This window comes from Vigna umbellata, chromosome 3, assembly GCF_029865625.1.
Source record: "Vigna umbellata cultivar VRB3 chromosome 3, Vumbellata_1.0, whole genome shotgun sequence".
Taxonomy (NCBI): Eukaryota; Viridiplantae; Streptophyta; class Magnoliopsida; order Fabales; family Fabaceae; genus Vigna; species Vigna umbellata.
Window position 1 is genome coordinate 52,856,181 of NC_142167.1, and position 15,087 is coordinate 52,871,267.

The 15,087-nt window shown below is 33.6% G+C and overlaps 1 protein-coding gene across 4 annotated transcripts; it reads right to left on the reverse strand.

Annotated features, from left to right (window-relative positions):
• Positions 1-6,247: 6,247 nt before the first annotated feature.
• Positions 6,248-12,042, reverse strand: LOC124825483 (Squamosa promoter-binding protein-like (SBP domain) transcription factor family protein). 4 transcript variants are annotated; one of them, XM_047298090.2, is made up of 4 exons: positions 11,825-12,042; positions 10,333-11,054; positions 9,559-9,695; positions 6,248-7,355 (listed from the first exon to the last, which is right to left on the reverse strand). In XM_047298090.2, the coding sequence occupies exons 1-4, from the start codon at positions 12,029-12,031 to the stop codon at positions 6,724-6,726; spliced, it is 1,698 nt and encodes a 565-aa protein (XP_047154046.2). In that variant the 5' UTR covers positions 12,032-12,042; the 3' UTR covers positions 6,248-6,723. The 4 variants fall into 4 exon arrangements, with proteins under 4 accessions (XP_047154046.2, XP_047154045.2, XP_047154050.2 ...); XM_047298089.2 differs by having other exon boundaries at positions 11,807-12,041; XM_047298094.2 differs by having other exon boundaries at positions 11,667-11,944.
• Between the last annotated feature and the right edge of the window lie 3,045 nt (positions 12,043-15,087).

The following is a 15,087-nucleotide window of genomic DNA, read 5'->3' on the forward strand; positions in this document are numbered from 1 at the left end:
TGTATGTGCGTGTGTGGGAGTGTGTTTGTGTGTGTGTGTATGTGTTTGTGTAAGTGTGTGCCTATATATGTATGTGTTTGCGTTAGTGTGTGTGTAAGTGTTTGAGTGTGAGTGTGCGTGTGTGGGAGTGTGTTTGTTTGTGTAAGTGTGTGTGTGCGCGCATGTGTTTGAGTGTGTGCCTGTGTGCGTATGATTTTGTGTGCATCTTTGTTTGAGTATGTGAGTGTGGGTGTGCGTGGACGTGTGTGTATGTATTTGTGTTCGAGGGTACGTGTGTGCGTTTGTTTGTAAGTGTGTGTGTATGTGGGTGGGTGTGGATTTGTGTCAGTGTGTTTGTGTGTGCATGTGTGTGTGCGTGAGTTTGTTTGTGTGTCTATGTGTCTGTGTGTGTGTGTGTATACGTGTGTGGGTGTGTGTGTATCTGTTATGTGCGAGTGTGCGTGTGGTTGTGTGCGTGTGTGCGTGTGCATTTTGGCGAATGTGTGCATGTGTGTGGGTGTGAGTGTGGGTGTGTGTGCGTCTATGTGTATTATTTGGGTTTGTGCGCACGCGTGTGTGTGCGTGTGTGTTTGTGTGCATATGTGCATGTTCATGTGTGGGTCTGTGTGTGTGTGTATATATGCGCGCGTGTACGTTTGTGCATCTATTTGTGTGTGTGTGTGTGTGTGTGTTTATGTTTGTGTGCGTGTGTGCGTGTGCGTTTGGGAAAATCTGTGTCTGTGTGCGTGTGTGGGTGTGTTCGAGTGTGTGTGTGTGTGTGTGTGTTGGTATGTGGGTGTGTTTGAATGTGGGTGTGTATGCGTCTATGTGTGTGTGTTTGGGTGTGTGCGCGGGTGTGTATGTGTGTGCGTGATTGGGTGTGTGGGTGTGTGTGTGCATGTGTGCGTGTGTGCGGGTGTGTGTCTGGGTTTGTGTGTGTGTGCGTGTGTGTGTGTGTGTTTGTGTGTGTGTGCGTGTGTGCGTGTGTGCGTGTCTGGATGTATGCATGTGTTCGTGTGTGTTTGTGTGCGTGTGTGGTGTGTTTGTGTGTGTGTTTGTGTGTCTTTGTCTATGTGTTTGTGTGTGTATTTTTGTGTATGTGTGTGTATGTGCGTGTGTTTGTGTTTGTGTGCTTGTGTGCTTGTGCGTTTGGGCGAATGTGTGCTCTTGTGCGTGTGTGGGTGTGTGTGTGTTTGGGGGGGTGTGATTGTGGGTATGTGTCCGTCTATATTTGTTGTTTGCGTGTGTGTGAGTGTGTGCGTGCGCGTATGTGCGTGTGTGGATGTGTGTTTGTGTGCGTGCATGTATGGGTGCGTGTGTGGGAGTGTATGTGTGTGTGTGTGTGTGTGTGACTGTGTGCGAGTGTTTTTGTTTAAGTGTGTGCATGTTTGTGTGTGTGTGTGTTTCTGTGTGGGTGTGTGTGCATGTTGGGTGTGTTTTGTGTGCGTGTGTGCGTGCGTGTCTGTGGGTGTGTAGTTGTGTTTGTGTGTGGGTGTGTGTGTGTGGCTGTGTTTGTGGGGGGAGGGGGGTTAGTGGTGTGTGTGGGTGTTTATGTGTGTGTGTGTTTGGGTGCGTGCGCGCGTGCGAGTGTCTGTGTGTGCGTGTGTTTGTGTGCATGTGTGTGTGTGTCTGTTTGTGGGAGTGTTTGTGCGGAGGGAGGGGGGGATTGTCTACTTCTTTGTGTGTGTGTGTGTGTGTGTGTGTGTGCGTGTGTTTGTGTTTCTGTGCATGTCCGTTTGGGCAAATGTGTGTGTGTGTGTGTTTGTATGTGGGTGTGTGTGTGTGTATGTGTGAGTGTGCGTGTGCGTGCGTGTGTGCATGTGTGTTTGTGTGTGTGTGTGGGTGTGTGTTTGTGGGTGTGTGTGTGTGCGTGCTCATGTTTGCGCGTGTGTGTACGTGTGTGTGTGTGTGTGTCTGGGTGTGTGTGTGTGTCTGGGTGTGTGTGTGTGTGTGTGTGCGTGTGTGTGTGTGTGTGTCTGTGTTTGTGTCTATGTGGGTGTGGCTGTGTATGTGTCTGTGTATGTGTATGTATGTTCAATGAAATGCCTTAATGAACTAGGCCAAATTGCAGATTTTCGATGTCAAATTAAAGGCTCCTATATTTAACTGCACAAGTCTTACATGCTTTTTACTTGATTATGACATCATGAACAAGTTAATTTAAGCAATTATATTGACTTTAGCTTTTGCTACAATTCAAAATGGATCATGAGTGACTCTTAATTTGAACATTCAAAGCACCTTAATTTGCCATAAGCACCCCAACTTTGCTAGGCAATTAACTTATCTTGTTGTGTGCTTAGACTTTGTACAAGCATGGATCATGAAAATAGCAATTTAAATTGACTTGACAGATCCAAAAACTCAGCAGAAACTTAAAACAAAATCAGAAATGAGTTCAAACAATTACTGAAGATTTGTAGTAGTCTATCACTAAAGCTCTTTCACATTTCATAGCTTCTCTTTTATTAGACAAAACTTACACCACATTATTCTTCAACATTAAGCCATGAATTAACAATTAAAGCAGATTTAAATCCAGAATTTAACATAATTAAGCAATGCATCAGATTAACATATGCACATTACCATGACATGATCGAATTTGGATTCAACATGAAAATGCCTCAATTAAAAGGAAATCACCAAATAAAATGAAAAAATACACTTGCACAAACACCATAGACCTTCAAATAATAACCATAAATCCTAATTGATCGAACAAACTCAAGGACTTAGTGAATGACACTTTAATATAGTAAGATCAGACAGAACATGAAATAAACAACCCAGATTATGAAGAAAACACTTAGCTCACGTGTGTGCTCAGTCGGAGCTCTGAATACCACTTGATGGCTCCTCTCCAAGGCTGGCTTGAAGCTTTGGATCACTCGAGAAAATAGAAGGATGGAAGGATGTAGCAAAAGTCACATGAGCGTGAAGAATTAAGGCTCGAGTTTGGTGTTTATGGATGTGGTGAGGTGTTTTTGTGCAAGCTTGAGTTCCTAACTAAGAAAGGGTCGCTAAGGGAGGTTGAGTTCTCTCTCTTGCTGATGACTAAGAGCAAAATGAGGGTTGGAGTGATTTCAACATCATGTCATTACATATATCTCAAAGTGATTACAAAAGGGGGAGATGGTGAATTTATAGGAGGATTTAACCCTTTCCACGGTGCCTCATACAAGTATAATCATCAGGTGCAATTTGTGGATCAATTGCCACGTATTTGCACACTCTTCTCGTGCTTTAAACATATGGAAAATGAGCTACACTTGAGGATGCTAAACAACTCGCTAGCACTATACTTGATAGGGTTTACATATGCTGAGCGAGCCTCTATGTGCGCTAAGCGAGTCCTACTTGGTCCAAGTGAATAACATCTTCATTTCTCCTTCCTTTGATGCATCTTCACTTCCTTCTTGGATCTTTCTCATTATGCTACGAGTGATGGGTCCTTGAACGGGCTCTTGGCTTAAGCCTAAGTCACCAGGCTATCATTCTTGTTAGTGTGGTGCTCTCACAAGTTTCTCTCAATTTTGCTCTAATCAACCTTAAACCTTAATTTGTTATTGTGTTTATTGGATTTGTTATTAGTGTTTATTGGTACAATATCATCAGTGTTTATTGTGTTTGCTATGCGATAAAGAAGTGCACAACGAGAGTGGTATTTAAGTAAAGAAAAGGACAATAAGAACGTAGACCTTGCGAATGTGAACGAAGAAACGAAGTAAATAAAGTAGAAAATGAATGATAATAGTAGAGAGCATAAGGTTAAGATAAAGTATGCTACTTGTGGTATTAGGTTTCGTAAAAAAATTGAAAATGAAATAAGAATAAGATTTTTTTATGTCATTTATAACACAACAAACATAAAAAAAAATAAAACTTTCTATACCAACGATACTTTTGTCAACTCCAAAATCAACATAAAAAAACTTTTTTAATTGATATAAAATGTCTTGTTCTAATGTATATGAAAGTACCAAAACAAATATATAGAAATATGCAAACACAAACTTTCTTTTGGGCTTATATTTCATTGACCAATCGATATTATGGACTTTTGTTAGGCAATCATTCCTGCACCCCATCAAATTTATTTTTGCACCCATGATTTATGCAAAATTTCAAAATTGATCTTATGAGTTATTTAATTTAATCCTAATTTTTTTGAAACTCTTTCTTTTTCACTCACTGCGTTCGGTTTCTGTCTTCAACCCACCTGCTCTCAGTTCTGCTCCTCCTTCATCTTCACTTGGCCACGCATTTGAAGCATTGCAGAGGAAGTTTGGCACTGCATTGTAGATTTCGAAAGATCAAACCAATATAAAAATTCTTATGTGATCTTGAGTTTCTTACATCAATCAACATAATTAAAAATAATAAATAATTATAATGAAAAAAATTATAAAAAATTACTTTTGGTTTGTTACGTAAACTTACCTGAAACTCCATTCAAACTCATTAACTTACGCAACCAAGTTAATTTAACTCACATTTAAAAAACTATATTTTCAAATATACTCAACCTGAACCAATGATTAGCTAGATTAATTCATCATGTTGAACCCATTTTGATATTCATTTATAAAAACTAGGTTATTAACTATTGTTCTTATAATTTAAATGTTCCGTTATTAATAATTGTTACTAAAAAGGCTGAGTCTACATTTCTTTCATATTTGCTTATAAAGATTGTCTAAAGTCAATAATAGTGTTCAATAATATTTTCCAACAGAATGAATGATGTGATATTATTAAGAAAAAGTATATTTTGAAGGAGAAATTAATAGAGAAAATGTGGAATTCATTTTAAGACTTACAAAATCAAGCAAAGTACTCACTTTATTAACATTGTAATGAATTTTCGTATATAATATATTTCATTGTAAGATTCTTAAAATTAAGATAAGCAAAATAATTGCAATAAATGAAAATCTTTGATTCTTAAAAAAAAAAAAAGGAAACACTCTGTAAATAGCTTAAGATGTTTATAATTATCAAACCACATTTTTGAACTATCATTGGAAATCAGAGTACACGCAATACTATTGACGATTCTGAAAGTCCAAGATTCTGAAATATAATAACAAAAATCCTGCAAATGCTTCTTAGAAGACAAATAACAGGAAAGAAAAGAGTTTCTTCTATAAAGAAAGAGAAAGAGAATAAAAAAATGAACACATTGATGATTGTATATATGTTGTTTTGTTTTGTTTGAACTTGAAGGTTTTGTATAATGCGTGTGGAGTTTGAAACCCTAGAAGAGAATATGAATTTTATATAAGAAGAAGAAGAAGAGCATGTATAATATTATATTATTGAAAGTCTCTGATAGGTATATGTGAAGAAGAGTCTTCACACGTGAACATGGTGCTTAGAATATTTTACGAAGATGATTCTATATATCTTGCAACTAATATGTGCTTTGTAATGATGGAATCCATTACATGAAGTGCAAGTTGCATTATTCCATGCAAATTTAAAATGGGTGTTGCTTCTGGGAATTTGCTTCATTACTTTATTATTTGGTAGTTTGATCTTAAGCTAATTTCTTATGGGAAGTGATGAGGCTGTAAAGGGGATTCCCTAGGGCACCTAGAACTATACCTAATATGGAACAATCATTCTAATTATAGCCATTCCTTTTGTAAAAATAAAGTTTGGCCTGGTCAAGAATCCCCCAAACTTTTTGAGACCATATAGCCAAAAATTAAGGTAAAAGTTGCAAAAGATGACACTCTCTTCAAAGGATATATAATAACACTATTTCATGGATGTATATTCTTCATAAACTAATCAAACATTATTATCTTTGTTCTTTGGACCACTCAAGAGCCAACTACCTGAACCTTAAATTAATAAATTCTAAAGTAGATACTTCAATTATATCTACTTTTAATGTCCTGATTCCATTTTGCATCTTCTCTTGTACCCCATCACTCACAACCTAACCAAAATCAACACCTTTATTTTGTATTAATAACTATTTGGAACTATCTAACTTTAGTGGCATATGTTTTTAAATGAAAAACATATATTTCGGTGTTGTCATACTTTGTGTAGATAAATCTTGAGAAAATAGTTATCATTAAACAAATAATATTAACCATAACATCCATGAATGAATAATTAAGATTAACTTTAATAAAATCAATATGAACAATTTATATATTTATATAATCAAGATTTATTCTGCTTGTGAGAAGAATTCACATGTGCCAGGTCTCATGTACATGCACATGCACTTGGTTGACATAGGTTCCAATAACAATAAAAAACAGTTTATATGACAAAATGAAGCGGGTGCATAAGACTACTATTGTTGTCCATAGACAAAGTTGAATGTCTCATAAACAACACAAAAGACATGTTCAGAGATATGAACATGAGTGTCACTGTCAATAACAACAGTTCAAGGCCAATAAATTACGACTGTTAATACAGCTAAACCCAAATAGCTTGGTTCTTTTTTTCTCTTTTTGAAATGCTCAAGGGGTATCTGTGCTATACAGTTGTTGGATTTTCTTGTCTCTCCTTTTTCTCCTCATTACAAACACTCTCCACTACCATTGTTAGTTAAGATATTCCTCACTCCGCTACCCATCAATGATCTCATACTACACAAATGAATCAATTCAGCAAGAACAGTCTCACTACTAAGGCCACTGTTATAGCATCACAACATAGGTATCAATAAAAAGGACATGTCAATGACAGTTCCGGAAAACAATAAGCAGCCTTTCATACAGTTGGGAAACAGTAGTCTTCATTTTCCCACTTCACCAAAACAGAATTTCTTTGCTGCTCCACCCTCTGAAGATGTGAGGACAACTGGAACAGATCAACCGTAGCTCCATGTTCCGAGGAAAGACGGTGTTTGATGTCAAACAGGTCTGATGGTTGGCAAATATCATCTCCATGATGGTCTTGAAGAGCATGAACTGCATTAGATAATGGTGCGGTTTGATTCTTGATAACATCCTTAGAGGCGGTGTTGCATGGAAAGGACTCGTTTGCTGCATATTTATCTGCAGAACTTGTTATCCTCAAAGATGTTTGGGAAACTAGGTCATCTCTATCTTGAATGTGAATGCCGTGAAGGATTCGGGAACCGGCTAATGGATTTCCTGCTGCATGGCGTGATGGATACTGTGACTGATCTGACAGAAGAGAGAGAGCACAGCTTGATAATTCCTGACCAAGTGTGACGGGTGCAGCAAGTTGGGAACTGTACAAGGAATCTTCTTCCAGTTTGATGCGTCCACTCTGAGAGTTCTGAGCATGTTTTCCATGGAAAAGGATGCCACTTTGAAATATGTTTTGAAAGGGAAACTGGGGTTTGTTCTGTAATGAGGACCCAAGATACTTGGTACCTGATAACACAATCAGTGTAAGAGAAGTTCTTGGCTCTTGGTGCATGTAGTGTAAGTGCATATACCCTTCCCATTGAAAAGGTTTGTTCGAACAAGTAAGATTATGACAGGAATAACAAACATCCAACAGGGAAAAAAACAAGGAAACTTTTCTTGAACACTTGTGGAGATCAGATGAAATTAGGAAAGGATCTTGTTCAACTTCATTAGAACAGTAACAATTATTTTTGTCTTGTTTACAATGCATCTTATATTTCTCAGTGACTATAGAATACACTTTGTAAGAACATTCCACCATGATTTTCTGTTTTTAATTATGAATCAAATAAAATTTTATAGGTATCTGAGGAATAGCAATGTAAAAGTCCTACAATGATAAAGAAAAGATACTTCAATACTGGTATGCTTTGCTTGAACTTCGTGCATAAAAAATTCTAACAAATGCATACCAACATTAGTTAAATGGTCCACATCTCTCCCCGGGACCATGATATAAGGAGATAACATAATTTAAAGAACCTGTAAGTGCTTCCTTTGTCTAAAATGTTTAAAAAATTCAGGCTTGTCTTTTCAGGATTTAATGGTTTTAATTTTAGTTCATGGAAGGAGTTGTATCATCATCTTTTGAAAGCTCCTCTGATGTTGGCAAAAAGTCATTGGACAGGGAGCATAAAAGAAGCTTTCAGTGCAGCTAATATAGCCAACTTAGCTTGAGTTGACCCAAATATCCTATGGTATTGGCATCTTACTGTTAAAAGAAGAAACATTTGGCTTTCTTCTTTAAATGACTTCATTACCATAATTGATTGATATTTGATCGAACAGAACAATTGAAGAATAAATTATAAAGAATCAAACAAACATTATTTAGTTATACACTATCAGACAAAGTTCGTGACATATCTGCACTAATAGTGACCAAAAAAGCGTGAAATATATAGTTTATGTCTAGAGGCAACAAACAACAAATTCCAAAACTTATTTATATGAGGTCCCTTGACAATTGAATAAGAGATTTCTACTATACAACTTGTGCATCATAAACTCAGGAATATGATCACAAAGAATAGAGCATACATTAAAAGAGAAATACAAAAAACATAAGGGAAAGATAATACCTATCAATGTCATATATTGCTGCCTCAGCTTATCAAAGTAAAATATTTACACCAATCTTCAAAATTACACCAATCAGATTACAATTTTATTCTAAGCCCTCCAATACATGGTTATATATGCAGAGGGATCTTCACCCAAAACCCCAAGTAAAATGAATGTGAAAGTCTCCTGACATAGAAATGCTACAAAATGCAGCCACTCAACAACATTTGCTCTCAATTTCGGCATTTATTGATTTGTTAAAAACTCAACTTTTTGTACTACTGCATAGATCCTATCAGATTTAATTTGAAGTATGCTACCCAAATTTAAGAAATGGGTATGAATTTAATTTCTTTTTTTATTTTTCTCATCATGGCTATGGCATGTTTGCTTAGTAGGTATTTTAGTACGGAGAAGATGATATCATACAGAAATCATCATAAACATCATGATGTTAATTTTCAAATATGATTCTAGTTTTCAGGTTACTGTATTGAGTGCTTCCTATCAATATCATTTCTGCATAGTTAAGTTACATTGAGCTACGCATGAGCAGTTATCAGCTACATAAATCCTAATAAGAAACGATAAACAAGGATTTTCAATATGAATTGTTCTTCCTAATCTTTATTACAGAGTGCTATAAGTTTTCTTGATTCCTTTAATAACAAGCCTCTTTGAAACCTCTAGTTTTTCCTACTAGAGCATCAGTGTTTGTCTGAACATTATGATTCTACAATGTCTAAACTTTATTGAATGATTTCTCTTTATCTTTAATCAAACAAAACTATCACTACCTTGTTTCCGAAATCTGTTATCCCTTCGTCATCAATCTATTGCATACCTGCTAGTTCGTTTAAATTGTATTTCTGCTAAAGAAGTTAAAACCACAGAAGTTTTCTAAAACAGAATGCGCTTTAACAAACTGGACACGAAAAGCACCCACTAAAGCTGCTAAATAATACAACACGTCATTAAATTAACAATATAAAAAATTTCACTTGGACAATAAAGTAGAAGATTTAAAAGTTGAAAATTTAAATGATAATTCTGTCTTATCTAATGCCAATGAAGGTACTTACTAACAGATAAATTTTCATACCTTGATATGAGTGAAGAATCTTGTGCTGTTTACCAGTCATGTAATCAAATTGAGGTTTCCTCCGGCGTTCATTGTGTCCAGCTAGGCGCCTGCGGCAACTGCGCTTGCCATCGTCGAACTCGGCCAGCAAATGGAACCTAATTTTAAAACAAAACAAATGGTGTAATTTAATCCATAGGTAACCATCAGGTTAAATTTACCACCACAAATTAAAGACAGTCAATCTGTGGTTATACAAAATGATTGATTGGAGTTTAATAATAATGCATTCTCATTTGTCAAACCAATTTGAACTACATTTGTTGAATGAAAAGAAAACTTTTAAATAATTGCATTAATAGAACCCACTTGGACACAAATGAAAGTAAAAATAAGGGAAGCACTAAGATTATTAGATTTGAGAAAAAGATTTCAGTTTTTATGTCCCTTTTACTAGTAATTACAAAATGTTAACTTGTTTGACCTTGTTTTATGTTTTCACTGAGAAGATTGTGTGAAATTTTTTTAAAATAAGAAACAATATAATACTTGTAATTATGAGCAAAACAAAAGATTGTTCTCTTTAAACCAAACAAATCCTGATACCTTTTGTTGAGTTTTTTCTAGCAAATAATTTGCTCAAATTTTATGTGTTTCCAATCAAAAGGATTGAGGTACCTCACCAGCTAAACAAATATAAGGAGCTTACAAATGGCAAGAGTTTGACCATCATAATGTAAGAGAAGTATTAAACTTCAATATAACTAACTATCCATCAAAGGAACCCAAAAATACCTGCTGCACTGCTGACAAAACCTTTGTTCAAGGCCATTTACAATAACTTTGGCCGTTTTGGAGTGAGCATCACAAACTTTATGCCTTTTGTGGTAATCTTTTGAGGAACTAAGATCCATGTTACAACCATAAACTTGACATACAGGAGCCTGTGCAGATAAGCTGGAAGTGCGAGCTCTCTTTGAAAGCGTAGTTGGATTTATGGATGTCAAAGTAAACCCTTCTTTTGCAACTTTATCACTGCTTGCACCTTTACAATCTGCTAATCTCCCAAGCTTCAGATCAATCAGGGAAGAATCATGAGTCTTCGCTTCAACTAGAGAACTTAAATGCTTTGAATCAGATTCTTCTTCCCCCATAGTAGAATCCAAAGCAATGACTTGTGTAGAGGAATTCCCTCTTCTACTAGAATTACTATTTAGTTCATAGCTTGATGTCTCTAGAGGTTGGCTACCATGAAAAGACTTCTGCAACAAGTCAGGGAAACCCAAGTCCACAAATTCCATGCTTTTAACCGCCTCTCTGTCTGAATTAAATCCATCTCTCTCAAAGTTGGATTTGTTGTCCCATTCAACCAATGTTCTTCGACTTCTCATAAACGCATCAAGTGAAAAATCCATTTCATCAGAAAACAAATAGCCTTTCTCTTCAGGGACATAACTCCAAGATTCCATTAGTACAATCAAATCGAAGTCACAGATGCTGTGAAATAATGGAGAATCCTACCACAATCAAAAGAAATACATTACTCCCATGCCAAATCAAAAGTTTTACCAAATTCAGGCATATCTATATACATATATGAATACACACTGCTCAAGACATAACTAATAGCTGTAGACAAATAAAGTACATGTACTAATGAACACTAGGGAAACAAAATAAAACAAACAGGTATGACAACCGTGTCAAAATATAACAAATTCCCACAGACATGTGAAAGCAAATTTTTCACCAAAAGAAGAAAAGGCTAAAGAAAAAGAAAATCAGATCCCACTTTGTTTTATAGTCAGGAAACTCTTAATCCTTGACCTGCTACCAGCCAAAAATAGCATCCAAAAATCTCAACTTTTTATGACAGGGACATTGACGCTGAGGTAAACCCAGCACCCAGAAACAAAAATTGAAAAGGGTAAATCAAATCAAACCAAACCCAGATTGCATGATTAGATATCTCCCAAGTTCCAACTCCTTTTAAGCTCAAATCCCCAATGGACAAAGTAAAAATGTTGGTAGTTCAAACAGTGTTGGAGCAGAATAAAGGTGAAAAAGAATATGCCCATGAAAGAAGAAGCTGAAAGGACTCTTTTCTTGAGAGGAAAAGGGAAACAAACCGCTGGAAGAAAAAAATGCAAAACAAGCTTGGTGCTGACACAGGTTGAAGAAAATGAATTGGCCTTCTCACTGTTCCGTGGTTCTATTCTAAACAGTTTCTTGGGAACCAAACACCAGAAAAATGGTATCTTGAAATAACCTGACAGATTAGTGGCACCTTGTGAGTGGTTTTAGTTTTGGCACACAGCAGAGTGAACAGTGAGAGAGAGAAAGAGAGAAAGAAAAAGAACTTTTTTTTAGAGATTTTTTCTTTTTTCAGAGCAGTGGCATCGTTGAAGCAGATAGAGCATGAGTCAACATGATTTCTTCCTCTACTACCAAACCAAAAGCATGTTGAGGTCTTTTGTAGCTTTTGAGACAGCATGGGAATTCCATTCTAGTACATTTGATTTGGTTCTATTTACATAAACATACCAAAGAAGTTGAACATTATAATAATGAAGAAAATGTGTGTTTTTGAATTTAGTTGTTGTTTTGTATCTATGATGACTAAAACTTTGAGTAAAAGTTAAATTAGTAGTTAGAAGTAAAACTCTAAACAACATGGTTGATCATGATTATGATTTTTTTTCACCCTAGAGGGAACAATTTCGTTTCTCAAGACACTCTTATGCCAAAGTAGAAAATTTCCATTTAACAGATTTAGTTTGGTGGGTCTCTTACCTCAGAAGCTACTAAGTTTATTGAAAGTCACTTGGTTAGTTTTTGGGTGATGAAAATTATGTGTATGGTTTTTTAATGGGTATTTTTCTGTCAAATTAATTCTTAGGTTATAAATATTAAAAACTGAGTTTAATCATTCTTTCCATTTCCTTAATACAAATTATATGTAATTTTGTTCTCTTTTAATTTTTACAAATAAACAAATTTAATACTCTAACAAATTTTTCATTCATGAAATTTTAATACTGTTATGTTTTTTATCTAGTTTTTAGGGTTTCATAATGGATTTGGGATGCAAATCAATTGTAAATAATCCAAAGTTAGAAATGTGTTTGAAATTTACAGGAAGAATTGAATGGAAGAATATTTAAAATGATTTAATTCTTTTTAACAAGAAAAAACCAATAAAAGATTAATTCAAAACACATAATAGGGATAAAAATTACAAAAAGTTAAACAAAAGAACAAAACATATAATGAAATGAAACTTAAGGATTTCTTTGATTGATATAATACACATTTAGAAACTAATATGTCCGACATAATACTGTTTATGGAATAATTTTATAATTTATCCTCAACAATAAGCAAAAGTTTATATATATATATATATATATATATATATATATATATATATATATATATATATATATATATATAATAAAAATGGAACGACAATTAAAGTATAAAGTTTAAGTTACTCTACATGATAATGACAAAAATGAAGTATAATTATTTTAGTTTAATCCCTAATGATGAATTTAAATCTTAAGTACTTTCCAGTAAATGAATTAAATATTTAAAGGAAAAGTTAGTAAATCATAGGAAGTTTATATAATTGGATCAAATATGTAACTATTTGTCCTATGTAGTTATTCACCCAATTTAGATAAATATATCCTTCAAAAGGTGATTTTACAAGAAGAAGAAAAAGTTGATAATACATACTATGTTCTTTTTGGAGATGAAAAAAGTGTTAGAAATGTACTTTCTATCACACTATTGGACACACTTCTTTTATGGGTTAAAGTTTATTAAAAGTTACAAAATCAAAAAATAAAATCATCAAATAAGATGTGAGATCTAGTATAATTGACTGTGATTTAAAAAAATAAATAAGTCAATATAAAGCTTATTTATAACACTTTCATCTTGATGTATATTAATTATTTCTCAATTAAATTTTGACATTTATAACAAAATATTTCTTATTTTATCCAATGAGAATTGTTGATTTATAACATTATAACATTAAACATGAGTTAAAAGGGAACAATTTGTGACTTATTTGAATAACATTATTTTAGACATCACCCAAAATAGGAATTTTTCTTTTCTTTGAAAAATGAATTAAAAAAAATAGGCATTTAGTTTTACAAAGTAAAATTTGGTTAAAAAAAATGGTAGATGGTCCAACATAGCTAGTTAAAATGGACACCACAAAACATCTTTATGGTTTAAGCTAGACATGATCCACCTTGCAACTTTCACACCACACATGTGGCCAAAATATTAATGTCATTTTATGAGCAATGCTTCACCAACTTATAATATATGTGGAGCCTTTTAATTTATGGAGTCATTTAATGATACATGTGTTTTTTTTTCATATACACGTGCCACTTTTAAGTTTAAACTTTTTAAGTATATAAGTTATTTTATCAATACAATGTGATATATTACTTTTTATTGAAAACATTGACTAACTAACCAAGTTATCATTTCAAACAAATCATAAAATTAATGTGTGAGTTGCTAAGGAAGTTTGATCCTTTTTTAAAATGAAAAAGAAGAGTTAAATTATTTCTTTAATTGTTTCAATTTATATTTTTGTTAGTAAAAATATAACTTGATTTCTTAATTATAATCATAGTGATATTTTTATTTATTATTTTCATGTAATTAATTTAAGTATTTATAAGAAAATAGAAAATAGTTAAGAAAATGACTACTTTCTTAAGTAAAATTTAAATATTTTATTATTAAAATGTCAAATTTATAAATATAAAAATTAAATATTTGAGTTTATCTCTTAAAGATCATAATCTCTCTAGAAATATTTCATTTTTTTTTCTAATTTCTCTATAAAATTTCATGAATATGTTTTTTTTAAGGTTAAATCCACCTCAAATATCTAAGTTATGTAATAATTTTATCCTATTAAAAATTTTATTTGAGTAAGTTTATATTTATCTCTTTTCTTGAGTAAGTTTTGAAAATTGTACTTGTATGTGGAAAAGGTTGTCTATAGTAATTCAATACAATGGAGAATCTTCATAAAAATATACTAAAGTTAGAAAAAACTTTTATTTATATATTCATTTACATATATAAAATAAAAATTATAGGAGTCATGACCCCTATAGGCCTTATAGGGTTCACCCCTAACTCAATAAGACTCAAGATTAATCTTTGTTAGATAAGCCAATATCTCATTGGATGAAATCGATTCTATGAAAAACTTTAGAGATCAAAGATTCGTAAGTTGACAAGTCAAGTTTCATTGGGCTAGTCTCTACTAATGGTTGGATCTTTAAGCGAACCAAATTCCTCACTAGACAAGCTATTTTGATAAGAATTTTTAAAGATTGCTTGTTGGATGATTGGGTGATCTCATTGTTGAGCTTGCGATCTTTTGGACGAGCAAGACCTCTAGCCGAGTTAGACAATATTTTAAATTTTTTTTGAGAAATGTGCTTTAAATTATTCTAAAAGGTAAAAAATTGTTGGTTTTTCATGACATTGTTTTTTATATAA